Here is an 18,091-nt window from a genome sequence, read left to right on the forward strand (position 1 = left end):
CGTAAAATACAATTTATTGTATTTAGGCCATTCATAAGTATCAACACAATGTAGTATGTTTGGAACAAATATCTTACCAATAAATACTATCTAAACATTAATATTCATCTTTTGATCAAATGTGTACAGTGTGTTGACTCGATATTGCACAGTGAGCTATCTGTATATAACATTACAATTTCCATAGTGCATTCAGTTTGTTACAGGGATAGCTTGCCACAAATATTCCAAAGCATCAGAGCTTACTTTTCCAAGCAAAACCAACAGAAATTTCATTAGGGACTGAAGGCTGATACAAATGTCAGTGTTCTAATTTAACCAGTTATGGATTCATGGAACCTGATGTTTTTATGAACGAGGAGACCGTTTCTGGTACAATTATGTATATGTATATATATATTTAAAATCCTGTTTTAGAATAGAATGAGGATATTATCATCAAACTTACGTGAACAGCCAACTCCAGTGATTGCTTGTTTCATCTTGTTTCAATCTAAATATAAATCCTATCTTTGATCTTTTCGGAGATGCATCTTATCACTTGCATTTTGAAGGGCAGGCTGTGCAAACCCCCAGCATTACTCCAGCACTTCTCTCCTGTCAGTATAAACAAAGGTGACACGCTCTAGTCTCAATCGTTCTCAATGTAGGAATGCAGATATAATTTTCAAATGGTTCTATAATTAACTCTATCTCAGCTTTATCTGATTAAATCTTAATTCTACAGCATCAGCTCTGCATGGGGATAGTCCTGCCAGCAGCTTCCTGATGGGCCTGCACTCTGGTGAGCCCAGTATTAAATGCTCACAGGACTGTGTCTCTCAGCACGTCTTCACCAGCTTACTGTTTTTCATTCTCAAGTCCAGCTACTGCAAAACTGTCTCGCTTCAGTATGAGAGCTGTTAGAGTAAGGACTGTACAGTTTGGCTTGTAAGGTTTGGCCTGCATTTGCAAGGACTTATGCTGTTCTGATGTTGCAAAAGGATCTTTAAATGGAAATACACTGCCTTAAAGCACATTTAAGGCTATGTTACCCTGCAAAAGTGGTGTTAATGGCTCAAAATGCAAGCGAGAATCATGATCACAGAATGACTATGACTGACTTGGAAAAGATTTGACCATCAGTGTAACGGTGGTTAGAGCTTAGTGTGTAGTATCCCTCAGTGCTTAGCATGTAGCATCCTTTAAGTAAAAGAAAATTCACTCACCAAGTGATACAATTAAAAATTTCTAAGAAACTACTGGTTAAATATTACCTCATGATTATGTAAATCATGTTTATATTCCTCATATTTGCAGTTTATTGTATTGTATATATCTAGATTTTTTATATTCAGATAACAGAGATGAAATACTTATTTCTACCTAAAAAGACGGTAGGAAAAAACAGGGATTGAAAGGATTCTTTTTTTTGTACAAAAAATACATTTTTATGACAACAGCCAGCAACTTCACAGTAGGGCCTCTACTTACTACCAAGGTTCAGAGGTTCAGTCATCCATAAAGTATCCATGCCATCATAAAGTGTCAGAGTTGCTTTTCTTCCCACTTTTCAACACCAGAATTCAATGCACTACTATGGAATGCTTCCAAAGTCTTATGCTACACCCTGATAAAATCAGGAATCTTTTTTTTTTTTTTTCTTTAAAAAGGAATTCAAACCATGCAAATAAATACATAATGTGCACCGAAATACTCATTTCTATGATACAGATGACTTCAGAGAAAGGTCCCTTCATAATTAGCTAAACTAGTTCTAATAAAAGATAGTTTCAAAACAGAATTAAAACCATTTCATTTTACTACAAGTTGATGTTTGCTATATGTTCAAGCAGATTACGTGTTCTATCTAGCTGTGTTAATCTGTGGGTTCAGTGTCACTCTTCTGTAGTGTAGTGAATATCTGATTATTAGGGGGCCATTTTTATGGTGTTTTTGCAGTCCAGGTCTTCATTTGATTCTGCATACAGGATCTCACGTTAAGCCCAGATCTGCAGAAAGAAAATTGAACAATCATTTATTCAATTCGTTGACTGTTCCCTCAAATACTTTATTAAAATTTGGCAAGCAGTCAGATTAATGTCACAGAATATCAGCAGCAATGATATTATTTAACAAGCAAGTTCAAAATTCCCTCAACTTCAACAGTTCTTCTAGCCCTTTGTGGGGATTTTTTAATTTGAATTTTCTGTTCATGTTTTACACTGCAGGTTTTATATTCTCGTTAGTCCCTCTAGAGTCGATTTTCCTGTAATAACCCTTCCCCCCACCCTTCTTTTTTAAAAACAAACAAACAAACCAGCAAGCACCCAAGCCAGATGCTCCCAGTGCTTACTCGGAGAGTGTGGTCCCAGGACCCTGAGCAGAATGCTGTCCCGTCGGGAGACACCCGCAAGGTGCTGACACGATTTTCATGTCCAAACAGAATAGACACACGGGACCCTTTCAGCACATCCCAGACATTGATGGTGTAATCGTTATAACCTGCAAACAGCAGACGACCTACAAAGAGAATGAGATTTCAAAAAATAAACTCTTAAGTGGGTAACATGTCTTTACTCCAGCAAGGGTTTTCTGCAGGACACTGAATGCCCAGCGAGCAGCAAGCCAGCTTTCCCGTACTGACATACACAGCTGCCCTCTGCGTACAGTGAGCCCTGGCCACTGCTTCCGCCAGACTTGTGCTCCTGTTAGGCACACCTGCTTCACTGCTGAGTTGTCCTTACTAAATGCTGAACTATTTATAAAATGAGTTAGTCGAAAACATAGCTAAAGTTGAGCTAAGTTATATAGAATCTGCTCAGTCATTAGAGACGGGGGATCAGTCCAAACCACATCAGACTGAACAGCACTTCAGTGGCTTATCAAGGCTAATAATACTTTGCTTAAACTTTACTCAAGGAATTGAATACAAGTGGCTGAACAATTAGTAGACAATTTGGTAAGTAATTCATGGTCCCCAGTGGGACAAGCTGTGGTGCCTGTGACATGCACAGAGAGAGACATGTGCCTCTGCCCTGGGCGGAGGGCAGCTCGCCACCCGCTCGTCTCCACGCAGGCTGACTGGAGGAGCTCTGCGCCTGTGCTGAAGAAGGGGTGGGAGGCAGGAGAGGGAAGACTCAAGCTCACGTCTCTGCATCTGCATTGAGAAATGGTAATGGATCAGTCTTTGTGATCCTTAACGTACTTTTACTATCTATTGATCATTTATTATCCTTTTATAAACTATTTATGTAAGCACGCTTTATATCCGAGTTACACTTCATGTTTCCTTTGAAACGTTTTTAATCATTATTGTGAAGTTCTAGCCCAGCTGTAGTTAATAGCGAAATATTTGCATCTTCATTATAGCCAGAAAAATGCTTTTCATTGCTACAATGAAGCAATAGCCAGCTAGATAATTTAAAGAGTAATTCATTTATTTATTTATTTTACAGAGAATGATTTTGGTATTTAGTGCTGGTTTTGAAATGCTTTATCAAATTAAACTGACAAAATTTTACAGTCTGCCACAAATCCCAACACCACGATAACCTTTGAAATTCAGGTCTCACCACTGAGAGAGAAGTCCACACTGGATGCTCCAAAAATGATGCTCTCTTTGGAATAAATTGCTACTTCTCTGTCTGCACGAAGGTCATATAAACGACACTAGGATTAAAACAAAAACAACACGTGCCTCAGTAAAGCCTGGAGTCAATGGCTAGCTTTCATTGAAAAAATGAGAGTCGGAAGGACTGCAGCCTAGCAGGCATCACAGGAAATGGCTGCTTGGCTTCTTTCCTTTTGTTACTTTTGCCTGCTGTAACTGGGGCTCCTCTGGAGGTTAATGGGCAACACCACAAGGCAGTTTTGTATAAACTGAGCGAAGGACTTGCTTTTCCAAATCTTTTCTCTTAGCCTTCTTTCTGTCCTGCTATAAAGGGAGAAGTGGTGGGGTTCGGACCATGGATACCTACTGAAATTTCTCCCACTCTCAGCCTACTCTCTTGGTTCCCCACTGTGGTTTCCTACGTGTTAGGGTATCCTGCTGCTTACTGACTGGCTGTGCATGGGGGCACAGTTCCTAAGGACAACAGTTCAGCCATAACTGGAGCCTTGGAGACAGCTTCGGTAACACTGCCCACACAGCACGGTGCTCACGGCAGTCCCATGGCAGGGGGAACAGCCTAAATACTGCTCCTTGCTGTAAGACAGGACAGCAAGCAGCCTGGTCTGTGTGTCTGAAAAAAATGCATGAAAAAAACTTTAGTGAAATGCTACACTTTCCTACAGATCTTTGGTTTTCCTTTCTTATGGAAAATCCCCCATCACCTCAGCAATCTTGACTTCCTGTTTTTAGCTATTGCCAGCATACTTTGGCTTGATTAATGTGAAATAGTGCATAGACAGACCGGACTTCATTGCCATTCAGAATGGCAGCCTGTTAGCCCTGAAATCAAAATTTGAAACCAACTGAACTGAAAACCTTCCTTAATATGTTAAGCTTAAACAAACACTGGGCAGCTGGATTTGTTAATATTAATACTTTACTCATGGAAAACGGCTGATATGCAAGCCTGCACATAAAGGAGAGGCTGTTTCACTGGCAGGGCTGTGGGAAGCTGCAAGGTATGTGGAGCCCAGCTTTCCAGTGCTCCACACTGATGATTAATTCTATCAGACTGTCCCGATAGGGAGTCAGGGTCACCACAGGTGATAGCACTGCTGTGTGAGCATGCTTTTATGGCTTCCCTCCAGACAGTCAGAACTATGCGTTCCTCGAAATCCCTCAGTATACGCATCAGGTCAAAGTACCCAGTGGTGTACCAGTCCGAACACTGCAAACACCAGCCTCTTCACTTAAACAATGACATAGACAGAAACTGCCAAAACCTCTGCCAAAATTACAAAGGTGGAATTTCCCATTCTCCTACTCAGGTCAGGGGCATCAGGAGTAGCTAACAGAGAAAACAAAACAAAACAAAACAAAAACATCAAATGGGAGCCCACAGCCTGTGGTACTGGGCATAAAAAGAGAGCACTCTCATTGGAATTTAATGACGGACGATTTCTCCTTTTCACTCTCTCAGCATCTCAAATGCTCACAGTACTGCACCCAAATGTGCAGAGACTTACCACAGAGCTAGAGGTATACATTTATAATAGAAGCTTTTAAAACTATGCACACTCTTTCTGGAAGAGCCTTGGAGGGTCTCCACATCCACTGAAGAAAAAGAGAATGTTTCTATTGAGCTGAGACAGTTTGGGAGTAGTCTCAAAACACGCTCCTAGGGCACAGTACTTTAGAAAGGTTCATGGTCTTCACACAACTCAGTATGATGTTTGAATAAGCAGGAGAAGCAAGGTGCCAGGCGCCTCCTGAAGGTCTGCTCTTGAGTTACACTTACTGCCAGCTCAGCTCCTGCAGGGCTGTGATACAGGCAGAGAGCTTCGTCCCCCCTGGGGACCCACCAGCTGTAGTGAGACCCTGGCCATGCACATCAGTGGGGGCCTGAGGGCACCAGGAGGTAAGTGGCATCTTGCATGCAGTGTACTGAGCAACATTACCTGTCAATACATACAGTCAATATGTACTCTGCTAGCAGCTTGCTCATAGGTAAGATCCAGGAAGGGCTATTGTATCAGCGAGGATGACCTGGATGCGGTGACTCATTGCAGTGAAAAGCGACAGTGACTCAGGCTGTCAGGGAGAAGAACAGCCAGGGCCAACCTGGCGCTGAGCTCTCAGGATGCACAGAGCTGCTGAGGCCAGCTGGCTGCACCTGCCCAGAGCCGCACTAAGCCCTCGGCCGCTCCACTGCCTGGGATGTGCACGTCTGTGTTCAGGCTCTCTTCACGCCTTGCACTGCACCGCTCCTTCTGACAAGCTGCAGGGTTTATCTGGTTCCTCCCATACTGTGACCAACAACTATATGAAGCCAGATCTCTTCCAGTAAGACAACTAATTTTGTTCATGAAACTTCAAAACATAGAAAATAGAGTATTTGTACCTCATGTAGAAAACTTTGCAGAAGTGACGTACAAAGCATTACTAGATTTTTCCTATAGCACTATATCCAGTATTTAATATGTATTATAATAAAGCATTATTGTTTTTTCAATATTGGTGTCAAAGGCCCAGTTTAGCCACTTAGAGACTTCTGTGAATATTTTTCCTTTTAGGAAAATCTTACTTGGGAAGTAACAGAACTTCCCTAAATTATGTTGCTGAATTGACATACCGTAGCATCGTCTGAACCAGAGGCAAAAGCATCTCCACTTGGGTAATATCTGTGCATAAGTGGAAAAAAAAAAAAAAAAAAGACCAGAATACATTACATTATTATTTGGATGAGGCCAGGCTTCAAAAATAGAACCAGTGCACGGCTCAACATCGCAAATGTGTCCTCTCCCACAAACATACTGACCTGACACTGTTGATATCTGAATCATGGGTTTCAAATGACTGGATACACTGACCAGATCGCATATCCCAAACCATGGCTTTCTTGTCACATCCCTAACAAGACAAAAGAAATTTACTACGTAAGAGTAAACAACGGCATTCATCCCCTGTGTACCTGCTACACATTCACAGGGCTCTGAACATCACAGCTCCAATGGGAATCAACCAGCAAAGCAGCCCCAGAACCTGCCATACTGGTACACCAGAACCCGGTGCAGCTGCAGGTTGGAGGGCTAAGCCATGGAGGCTGACCATCAGCAGGTGCAGTGGTGCCACGGGGCACAGCAAGGGCACCTGGAGGGGGGACGTTGTGCTGACAGACCGGGGTGGTGCGCAGGCAGGCCCATGCTGCCCAGCACTCACAGCCCTGCTCTGCTCATGCTGCCCCTGTACCCGTGTCTGCAGTTCCCCCACGCCACGGAGCTCCATGACCGACTCATTCCCTTACCACTTTACATGCCTGATATAAAAAAATAACAACCAGCATTAAAAGTTTTATGCTAAATGCTTTTCATACACCAAAACTGAAATAAATGTCTCTTGCCCATCCTCCCATCCGAGTTAACTCCTGCCGTGGCTCAGCACCCACATGCTCAATGGCAGGACTGGAATGAGGAAAGCAGCATAATGGTGTTTCAGCTCACTGTCAAGCTCCAACCTGCCCAAGCTGTGCTTTGACGATTCAACTCTCAGGGCTTCCTGAGAGGTGCTCAGCACCTCGAACGCTTTGAGTGACGCACTCAGCCCATTTAGCCTGCAACGTCCTCAGTGCAGGGACCACCTCATGCCTGCAGGACCATGAGGCTGGTCCTGCTGTCAGCTGCAGTGTCTTGCTGCTGTCACAACAGTGGCAGCAGGAAAAAGAGCACGGACTTTTTTTAAGAGTGATGTGAGATTTTAATAAACATGACCCTACCTGGGGGAAGGCAGTAAGTAAGTAGGCTCAGCTCCAGGGAAGGCTCAGCCTCTCTGAGCAGGTCCCTGTTGCCACCATGCCGTGTGGGAAGCACAGAGGAGCCCAGGCAGCTGCTGCTCCTGCTGTGCTAGTGCATGCTGCTCATCAAACCATGCCACACATTATTTATTTTTAAGCAAATATAATTGCTAGTTAAATTAAACAGTCTCTTCATGATTCAAGTCTCTCTTTTTTTGAAACTGTCTCATGAAATGAAATCCCAGATTTTTACTAATGATGTCACTATTTAAAAGAAGCAATGTTCCTTAGTACCAACTTGTGGTTTCTGTGTAGGGGAAACCACACAGCAGAGAGAAAATTTTGGATTCAGCACATTTCCCCCTGAAGCCCAGCCACAGCCCAAGCCCAGCCCTTCACATTGCTTCCATGTGCACCATTCTTACTGACCTTTCTGGGTGTTTGGGGACAAGACCAATCTGACGAGCTGGTGCTTTGACTCCTAAGGTTTGAAGGAGAAACCAGAAACCACCTGTGGAGAGATGGCCCCCTGAGTGCTCTCCAACTCTCCCCAAGCAGCAGCGCTCCAAGGGTTCTGAGAACAACAGCCTGGGACTCAGCCCTGTGTTCAGCTAGATCTACAAGGCACGCTGTGATTTTTAAGTAGTTAAATGCAGTAGCTCCCAGTCTACATGCTGTTGCATTGGCACTGCTTATTTCAGCTCAAGATTACTGGATTGCATAGCTACAATACACAAGGAGTCTCTCCATGACACCGTAGCGTCAGGCTGCACTGCTTTGGCTGTACCTGCAGTGACTCAGTAGAAGACAGACCCTCACAGAAGTGGTGTTTTGCATTTGATGAGTTAACTGAGATGCTGTAAACACAGACATGCTCAAGCTGCTACACTAACACAAGTATGACATATTCTCTTAGCAGTACCATAGCTGCTTGCGATTCTTTGCCCTATAATAAGCTGAGCTGTTCCCAGGGAGAATCAATCTGTCCTTTCTGGGAAGTGAGCTCCGTGGCAGGAAAGCCCGGGAGGAGTAAACGCGCTCAGATGGAATTAGCTTTCAGTCACGCTTCAGAGCAGCTGTGCTAGCTAGCAGCAAGCAAACTGGGCCAACATGCTAGGCTTCGCTCCTGATGGGCCAGCCAACTTTGATAAAAAGAGCCATAACTGAGGAGGTCGAGGTTTATTGTGTAGGGATAGGACTGTGATTCCAAGCACAACAAGTGGAATCCCCTAATCAATGTGCCCCTCTGGCACAAGGGCCATTTCCACCAGCAAGCACAGGGCTTAGAAACCAGGTACCTTCAGCAAAGTTACTGGTAGCAACCTGCCTCCGATAAGAGTTCATCTCCCAGCTCCTAACAGATCTCACCTGCAAACTCGACTTCTGATGTGGGAAAGACCAGCACCACCTTGAACAGGAGCTGAGACCCTACCAGCTTATTTTTGGGCCTTGCCCGCCCTACTGTGTGACCATGGCTTGGCTGCCTGGGGACAGCCGTCCCACAGCAGCAGGACAAGATTTGGAAGATGTCCACAAAGTTTCAGATTCTGGTACTTTCCCAGAACCACTCCTGTGGCCCTGGTGAGGTTTGTGTGTTCTTCTGGGGCACGGTGGGGAGCAAGCAGCATTTGACTGACAGAGAAAAAAAAAGCCTCTGGCACCGCTGGAAAGCACGGGGGACTCAGCAACAGCTGAAGATGTGGCCACACCTCATCTCTTTGCACCAACTTGTTCAAGGGTCTAGCCAGTGCCCAAGCTACCCCCTGGTTTCTGGGGAGCGGTTGAGCAATGCAGTGGCATGTACGTTATTTACCGCCCTGCTCCGGTGCCATGGCACTCCCTGCCCAGCTCCACAGGGCTGGGCACGACGAAGGAGCCAAAGGCAGGAGGCTGTCTGCTGTGCCAGGCTCTCACCCACTGGGGCTCCCACCTCCGCCTGTGCTAGGAGCCCAGGCTCTAACCCCGAGCCCTTCCCTTCCCGGGAGAGGTGTTTTGATCTCGGGCTGGGTTGCTTTGGTGTGGGGTGGAATCTGCTAAGTAAGCAGAACTGCAGTCAAACTGGCGGGGTGGGTTTGACCCCACAGACAGAGGTTTAATTTGCTCCAGCTTGGGAAATGTGCTTGCAGTGAGAAGGTTGCACTGGGGCTCCCACTACATATTCCAACACTTCCTCAATAAGATGATCCTGAGCCTCCTGCTTTGCTGCTTTTTCCCTCCCATTTTCCTTAATTTTACATTATGATAGAAAGTTCCTGCTTACCCCTGAGACAAATGTATTTCCAGTTTCAGAAGGGGCCAGGTCCAGGCACAGGACGTCAGCTCCATGACCATGGAAACTCTGTAGAAGCTGCCCGCTCTCAACATCCCATAGAGCACAAGTGCCATCTCCACTTGCTGTCAAAATCTATGGGACATGGCAAGAAAAGTCACAACACAAAAATCAGCAGATGATCGCAAAGATGATTACAACGAAACTACTGTCATCCTGTACATACACCAAGGACAACTTTAATTTCATGAAATATTATACAATAAATCAAAGTCATAAAAGCAATGCCATTCTAAGCAGAGTTTGTGGTTTTTATTTTTTAAGCAAAGAAGTGAGAGTGGAGAGGAAAGGCATATTGACACAGCTATACCTACACAGTGTTCCAGTAATGCTCAGTTTGGTGCAGAAGGGTTTAAAAATGGATGCCACCAGGGATCTGCTGGCATTTCCAAATCCTCCAAATAGGAGGTAGAACTGGTATTCCTGTCTGCTCCTGTATTTCACCCTATCCATATTTAGGCTGCTGGAATTCAAACTGTGCGAAGAACTGTTGGAGTTAAGTATGCCTGTTTTAGTATACTTGTATACTTGTTTAACTCCTTAAGTTTTTTTTTTCTTTTTCTTTTTTTTTTATTTTTCCCCCTGCTTCAAATAGCCAGGTTAAGCCCAATGAGTTGGGTTTAAGACATGGATTTTTTGAAAGGGCAGTGAGCCTGTCTAGACAGTTTTTTGACAAGTTCATCACGTCTCACTTTTCCAAAACCATTTATGTGCAAAATGGCTTGAACATATACCGACCGAACATATCTCGTAGCTCCTCTCATCTGCTACAGCATTTGTAGAAAGCACATGTGATTGGTGCTTGCGATTGTGGCTAAATCCTGACGATGTTCAATTGTTCAAAATTTCCCCTTGGCACCCAAAGCTGTTATGCAATCACAAATTTTCTAGGTTGAATGGGTCCCTGTACACAGGCGTGGGAGAGACAAGGGTGACCACAGAACAACTCAAGATACTCTGATTCTGTAACCATACAAAGTCTTCGGCACAGATTATTCCCATGTTCAGTGGGGAAACGCAGGGGGATCCCAGTGGGTGGTTGGAAATTAAAAAGAAAATATTCTTCAAGAAGAAAATGATCACAAAATCATGAAACCATTCTCAGAGTTGCATAAAAGATGAACACTGATCATGTTTGACAGATGTTCCAAAAAACTCCTCCCAGAAACAGAGGTCTGCACAGCTGCAGAACAGCCCATTCTGAACCCTGCCACAGAACACATGAATATTCTGAGATGATAATAGCTGAAGAAGGTCCTGAATTTTCTTTCTGATCTGCTTTTGAGCCTGGATCAATGAATTTCTCTATTCTATTTGTACTGGGATAGAGGAGTGACGGTACTGCGGATGAGGAAATGAAGACTTTCAGCTCTGAGGATTTGCTCTTGTAATAGTATGGAAGAAAGACAAAGGGAACAGGAGCAGCTAAAGGTGTAAGGGAAAGGTCTGTTGACAGCCCAGGGCTCCAGCTAATGCTTAAAGCGAAATGTAATGGGCTCAAGTTCAGGGTATAGCTATAAAACAAACAAACAAACAAAACACAGAAGGGAATTAAAAATCTTTGCTTTTAGACTCTGACTTCCTCCATGAGGGGCTCTGGCAGCACTGGACAGGAATCCTCACCCAAAACGAAGAGGTGGTGCTTGCACATGGCACGGGCAGTGGGGACACGGCCCCAGCTCGCCATGAGCGCAGGCACTAGGGCTAGGAGCAGCCGTGAGGGCCTGCTCTCCCCTCTGCCACCTCCATGGGCCACATCCTGCTTCTCAGCTCTGCCACACCAGGAGTACGGCTGCCTGCCCCATGCACAACACTTGAGATCCCAAATAGCTGCTGCTATTAATACACATGGAGCATCGTCACGTGGGGAGCGTTATCGCACTGCAGAGCTGTGGATACCTAATTTAGGAAGCGAGGCTCCTCAGGCTCTCTGTGTAACTGAGGTGGGGGAGTCTCTCCCTGGCAAGACGTTGTGGGGCCACAGATAATTTCTGCAAGTCACCCAGCCTGGCAGCTCTGTGCTCGCCTTGGACTGGGATGGCAACATGGTGAGGAACACTGATGGGACCCCCCTCTTTCAGCACCTGTGCAGCCTGAGATTGGCTTTAATCAATAACCAAACAGCCCCAAATCTCCTCTCTCGCTGGATGCCCACAGACACACCAGGTCCTAAACTCCTTTTTTGCCATTCATTGGGAAAACTGAGCTCTAGTTCAAGAGGGCAGCCAAAGCAGAACAGGAGCACTCGTAGCACTAGCACGGGGTGCTGGGTGTCGTAGGGGCTCTGGGCTTGGGGAGGTTTCTGCCGTGCCCTAAAGCTGCTCCAGGACAGGTGATGCAGCAAGTCCCCAGGTGACAGCAGCCAGGAGAGCAGAGCTGCTCAGCGCACACTGGGCAGGGCTGGGAAAGCCCCTGCAGTGTGCCTGCTGCACAGTGCGCCCTCAGAGTTACAGAATAATTTTAATTCATATGCCATTATCTTAAAGGAGAAAAGAGAAGAAATCTGGGATTCTCTAGGTTGCCCTACATAACAGTGTTGTAACAGAAGCTTAGCCAACCCACTTGCTTGCATTTGTTTAAATAATAATACATAGTGCTATAAATGATCACTTAAAAACGTAAGCCTATCAATCACAAGAAAATTTCCTTTCAAAGTCTTCAGAAAAGTCTCTGAATATATAGTATAAGTATGAAGTATGAACATAAAGCATCTTAATCCACTGTGGTAGTATCTAACAACAGTAATATATTACGTTCAATAGCAATGTAGTTTGCTGTATTCAATACGGAGAAAAAAGGACCCAACTTTTCCTTCTATTTTTATTACAAAAAATACATAACTGTTTTTTCCTTTCATAGGATTTACATCATGATGCATGTAGGTATGGACAAGAAAACAGAATGTTGGTTTTGTATCTCAACAAAACCATTCCACTTAATTTAGGCTCTGCTCTAATTATGCAAGGCTCCTGCACAGTAAGGTCAGGGCTCAGCATGCCTGAGCCTGGGCAAGTCCATTGCTTGTTTCCATGGCAATAGACTTGAATTAGCACCTCAGAGTCATTAGAGAAACCACAGAATGGCAAATAACAACATACTTGGGGGCATCTCATGTCTTGAAATAGAAGCAATCAGAGCTGGTATTTGCTTCAGAAGAGCTCCAAATACCTGAAAGAAGGGAACGAGGTATTCCCTTTCCAGCAGCTCCGCTGACACAGAGTGCAATGAAAATGCTCCCTTCTGCCATTTATGTTGCTGCAGAGCTGCACTGAGCTAAACTTCAATTAAATTTGAAAAGCAGAGTGGACAAGGGGATTATCCTGGCTCCTTTCATCATCTTTCGTATTCCTAGAGAAATGGGTGAGATATTCACTACAGAGGAAGACTGGCCTGGCCTCAGATGATCTGCATTTTGTTCCTGGCTTTGCCATCAGCTCCCACTGTGACCTTAAGAAATCACTGGCCCTCTGTGCTCCAGCCCCAAAGCTGTGAGACAGGGTTAGCATCACTCCTTTCCCTTGAGAGAACACACTGTGGCTTGTATGGAAAAGGCTCACCCTTTGGGGCCATCCTCAAGTTCAAGTACGTCACTTGGTGTGAATAAAAATACTAAGAATTAAAGTAAAACTGGCTAGACATCCATTACAAAGCAGGTAAACAACACATACTTCACCAGCTGATGTAGCACACACCCAACCTAGTCCTACCCGAACTGTATTAAAAAAACCAAAACAAAACTATTTATATTAGTTGGAGCTCCTAAAAGCACAAGCCAGCACAGACCCAGTGAGCAGAGAACACCCAGGGTACCAGCAAGCTCCCTCTACAAAAGGGACAGGTCTTCGCGGGGCGCAAGCATGACAGCCTGGACACGGACTGTTACAGGCATTTCCTTGCAGAAGCTTTTGCAGCACATTCATTGCCCCAGCAAGAGTTTTCCAGCAGCCCCTGCATGAGGCAGGACCTGGCCCTGAGTGCTGAAATGCCCCTGGAGCAAGGAAGGTTGCTTGCATCAATACGAGTGCAGCCCATGTTAGGCTTTGCAGGACAGTGAGCAGCGGGGAGGGAATGCATTTACCTGCATGTCTGAGTTAGTGAAGCTGCAGGCAGACAGGTAGTTTGTGTGCATTGCAACCGATTTCTTCTTTGCAGCCATATTTTCATTTTTGTCAAATGTCAGAGGGTACACAGAACACTTGTTGTCCAGGCCACTAAAGGGTAATAATAGCAATAACAGAGAGAGAACTGGTTAAAACCGCAACAACAAAAGGCGAGTGGTGATAAGAAGGAAACCACCTGTCAGTGCTGCGCTGCCAAATTCTCACAAGTACCGGCTTCCCTGTATTGTGCTGTCCAGGATCTCCACACACAGGGAAGCCCCAGCTGCCTCACCAGGCTGGCTACGTTACAGCACTTGAACAGCTGAGGCTCAGTATTTTTTACCCTCATCTAGTTTATAAATGGCACTGAATGAAATCTCACGAAAGTATAAACTGGACGGTGACACAGTCACCTCAGGGTTATTTTTTTGAACAAAAACTGCCATTTTTCTGCTGACATCTGTCATTGTGAGTATTCATATTCAAAACACCATTATTTATGTACCTTAACTCCTATGGAAGATATAGCATAGCAAACGGCAGATGTGAAGACAGGTCTTTTAGAAGAGTTTGGAAAAAAGGCAACAGAAATACTGTCCTCTGTAGCTGGTGTGCCCTCCTGGACAGTTACACTAGTCAAGACGTGTCTCCCAGGCCAGATGTGCCCACCCTGACCCTTTTCTAAAGCTGTGGCAGATCGGCCATGCCCTGGTCCCAGATTCCTGGCACTCCGCCAGGTGCTGTTTTTGTGCCCTGTATTAAGTGCACAGCATTAATCAACAGTTCAACAGAAATACAAAACTAGGTAGTGCAATGCATATATGCACTCCCTGTCTCTCTTACAAGAGATTTCTTGCCATTTTTCGAGTTACTGAAAAAACATACAATTTCCAGACTCTTCCTCCGCACACATTTATGGAGTCTGTGTCTTCTTTCCACATTTGCGGACTCCACAGTAAAGTCTCCCTTTGTTTCTTTCTCTTGCCCCAAGCTTGTTTTGTCTGTCTGATCCACCCAGTCCATTTTTAAGAGATCTTTTGCCAACTTCTAATCTCTTTGTTTTCTCCCCTGCAAAAACTCATTTTTTTCAAACCTGAGCCCTCAGAAAAAAATTGGAGATGATTATCAAGGATGGGGTTACTTCCCTCCACTCCATCCTGGCAAGATCTACTCATGTGCTGGTAACCCTTAAAGACTAACCTTCTTCTCTACCTTTTAGAAAAAAGAGAGTAAAGTAAGCAGAGGGTTAAAAACTCTCTCCCTTAGAAGATATATCCAATACACACAACCAAACTGGAACAGAGAACACGCATGCATGCAGAATTCCTAACCCGTGATATAAATGCTGAAAGAGGATTATTTACCATGCTTATACAACAGATGTTGTTGCACTGAAGTCAGTGGTGATAAAATGTATGAGCCATAATGGGACTAGGATCAGAGGCACTGAATGTAATCCTCCCATCCACGATCAAGACATGCAAGCTTCTGACTGTCAGCATCCTTGAAGGCACCAGGAGACCACTGCAAACCAAGCCTCTCTGCATAAACAGCTGAGGAAACTGGGAACTTACCCACAAGCAATGGCACATCCAGATGGGGCGTATGCGCATGCCATCACCCAGGTACACGGCATCGTCACTGCGTGTTCCTGAAATACAGCATCTCTTTAAAACTCAGACACCGCCATTCCTCTAATCCAGCAGAGCAGCAGGTGGACAGCTACTCCATCCCTGACACTTCCCACCTTATTCATGAGCCCAGAGCATGTTTTATTGGGGTTACTTGGTGCTGTAAAAGGTCCCCAGTGTGGCACATGCAGGTGTACAAGCTCTTTTTTCTCAACTGTGTGCAGCAGGGTGAGAAAGGCAGCCTTGTCAGGGCTTGGAGAAGCAGCATGTGTGTTCACAGTGAACACCATATCCGAAGGATCCCCGACGCTCACACATGGCACCCATGGCACCTTGCACAGCTGTTACCCAGGGAGGACCTCCATTCTGCTGGCCTGGCTTTGCTCCCAGCACAGGGGCATCACATCACTGGATCGATATGCCCTGAAGACCACAATAAATACCAGTGCCCCGATGGGGACTTTGCTCAGAGACAGGTCAAGAGAGATGGTTTGTCCTGGGCTCCTTGCTTTGAGGTGCTGCTGGAGGTATGCAGGATATGCCATCATCCTCCTGCCTCCTGCTGCCTCCTGTAAGTCCTCCAGCCCGCCGGCTTATCCCACTGTTGTTTGCCCTACACACAGAAATCTGACCTTTGCTGAAGTTTCACCTACCTTGTTGGTAGTGAAGGAATCCCACACAATCACCTTCCCATCCTAAATGAAAGTGCACAGAGAGAGACAGCTGTTAGCTTACTTCCCAGACATAGAGAAAATTCTGCTGATCATTTCTATCCTGATTTGTTGTCTCATGCAATTTTTGTCTCCATTTTAACAACATTACAATGATTGCAGTGAAGCACCAAGGAGACACTTCTCCATAGTGCTAGTTATTTCTTCAAACAGAAGAACAGCATATTTCCTTCTAACTGAGTTGACTGAGGTTGGATTAAAAGACTGATTTTTTTTAAAAAAGGGCTTTCCCTAGTGTGTTTATGAGAACTTCTTTCACCTGCAGCACACACCACAAAAAGGACACTCTCAGGAAACCATTACTATTGAGCTTTCTATCTACATACTGCCATTTTAACCACTCTAAAAATGTCACATTAATTATTTACACTTTGATTCTCTTTGCTGGAATCACCATGAATGGTTAAAAAGCCCCTCACAGTAACTGAAGGTGGCCTGCAATGCAGATTGCCTATTTTTATCCCCCTAGTGAGACCCCTGACAGATTTCATGTAAGTCAGTGAACAGCTGTGAGATGCAGCAAGCTCACTCGCTGTTATACTGGGCTCATGATAAACCAGGGAATCTAGAAGGTAATCATATTATTACCTCCTACAGCTCATGAAACTGGTCTTGAGCAGGTTTTCAGACTGTTTCTCAAAATGCCCAAGTAAATGCAGTAGTTTTAGCAGGATGTTTGAGGTTTTCAAGGTTGCACCAATCATACAGACTGCAGAAGAAATTTTTGTGCAAAGAAATCTCTAGAAGAATCAACACTTCTTCCCTTCCCTTTTCCCAACTATTTTCTCTTAACGCTTAAACTGAAATCATTACTGAATATTGAATCTGTAAAGACCAAGGCAATAAAGTGTCCAATGGGTTCAGATGACTTCTATTTTCTTTTGTAGTAGGGAATACAGGGAAAACCTGTATATGACCACAGAAGAAATATTTTTGATATTAGCTATGACATGTGTAGCAATGCTCAGAAACTTGGATTTGTGCTCTCTGAACAAATATGTTGCCAATTAATTGCCTTAAGGGCATCTTGAAAACATTTCAGAATCACAGAATCGTCTAGGTTGGAAGAGACCTCCAAGATCACCCAGTCCAACCTCTTACCTAACACTAACAAGTCCTCCACTAAACCATATCACTAAGCTCAACATCTAAACGTCTCTTAAAGACCTCCAGGGATGGCGACTCAACCACTTCCCTGGGCAGCCCATTCCAATGCCTAACAACCCTTTCCGTAAAGAAGTTCTTCTTAATGTCCAACCTAAACCTCCCCTGACACAACTTTAGCCCATTCCCCCTCGTCCTGTCACCAGGCACGTGGGAGAATAGACCAACCCCCACCTCGCTACAGCCTCCTTTAAGGTACCTGTAGAGTGCGATAAGGTCGCCCCTGAGCCTCTTCTTCTCCAGGCTGAACAATCCCAGCTCCCTCAGCCGCTCCTCGTAAGACTTGTTCTCCAGACCCCTCACCAGCCTCGTCGCCCTTCTCTGGACTCTCTTGAGCACCTCGACGTCCTTCTTGTAGTGAGGGGCCCAAAACTGAACACAGTACTGGAGGTGTGGCCTCACCAGAGCCGAGTACAGGGGGACAATCACTTCCCTAGCCCTGCTGGCCACACTGCTTCTTATACAAGCCAGGATGCTGTTGGCCTTCTTGGCCACCTGAGCACACTGCTGGCTCATATTCAGCCGACTATCAACCAATACTCCCAGGTCCTTCTCTGCCAGGCAGCTTTCCAACCACTCATCTCCCAGCCTGTAGCTCTGCTTGGGGTTGTTGTGCCCCAGGTGCAGGTCCCAGCACTTGGCCTTGTTGAACTTCATACAGTTGACCTCAGCCCATCGGTCCAGCCTATCCAGATCCTCCTGCAGAGCCTTCCTACCCTCGAGCAGAGCAACACACGCACCTAACTTGGTGTCA

The 18,091-nt window shown here is 45.1% G+C and overlaps 1 protein-coding gene across 2 annotated transcripts in view; it reads right to left on the minus strand.

Annotated features, from left to right (window-relative positions):
• Positions 1 to 18,091, minus strand: part of GNB5 (G protein subunit beta 5) — a 23,872-nt gene continuing 5,781 nt past the window's right edge. The window contains exons 3-12 of one of the 2 annotated variants that reach the window (XR_007708746.1): positions 16,096 to 16,137; positions 15,386 to 15,462; positions 13,790 to 13,922; positions 9,643 to 9,786; positions 6,411 to 6,502; positions 6,225 to 6,273; positions 3,555 to 3,651; positions 2,336 to 2,502; positions 1,474 to 1,991; positions 22 to 597 (exon numbers count right to left, since the gene is read on the minus strand). Coding sequence is in view for 1 of the 2 variants with exons in the window: in XM_035554250.2 (XP_035410143.1) it covers positions 1,980 to 1,991; positions 2,336 to 2,502; positions 3,555 to 3,651; positions 6,225 to 6,273; positions 6,411 to 6,502; positions 9,643 to 9,786; positions 13,790 to 13,922; positions 15,386 to 15,462; positions 16,096 to 16,137 (813 nt within the window). In the remaining variant the exon portion in view is untranslated. Of the gene's footprint in view, positions 1,992 to 2,335; positions 2,503 to 3,554; positions 3,652 to 6,224; positions 6,274 to 6,410; positions 6,503 to 9,642; positions 9,787 to 13,789; positions 13,923 to 15,385; positions 15,463 to 16,095; positions 16,138 to 18,091 lie in introns of both variants that reach the window. The other variant, XM_035554250.2, reaches the window with a different exon arrangement.

This window comes from Cygnus atratus, chromosome 11, assembly GCF_013377495.2.
Source record: "Cygnus atratus isolate AKBS03 ecotype Queensland, Australia chromosome 11, CAtr_DNAZoo_HiC_assembly, whole genome shotgun sequence".
Taxonomy (NCBI): domain Eukaryota; kingdom Metazoa; phylum Chordata; class Aves; order Anseriformes; family Anatidae; genus Cygnus; species Cygnus atratus.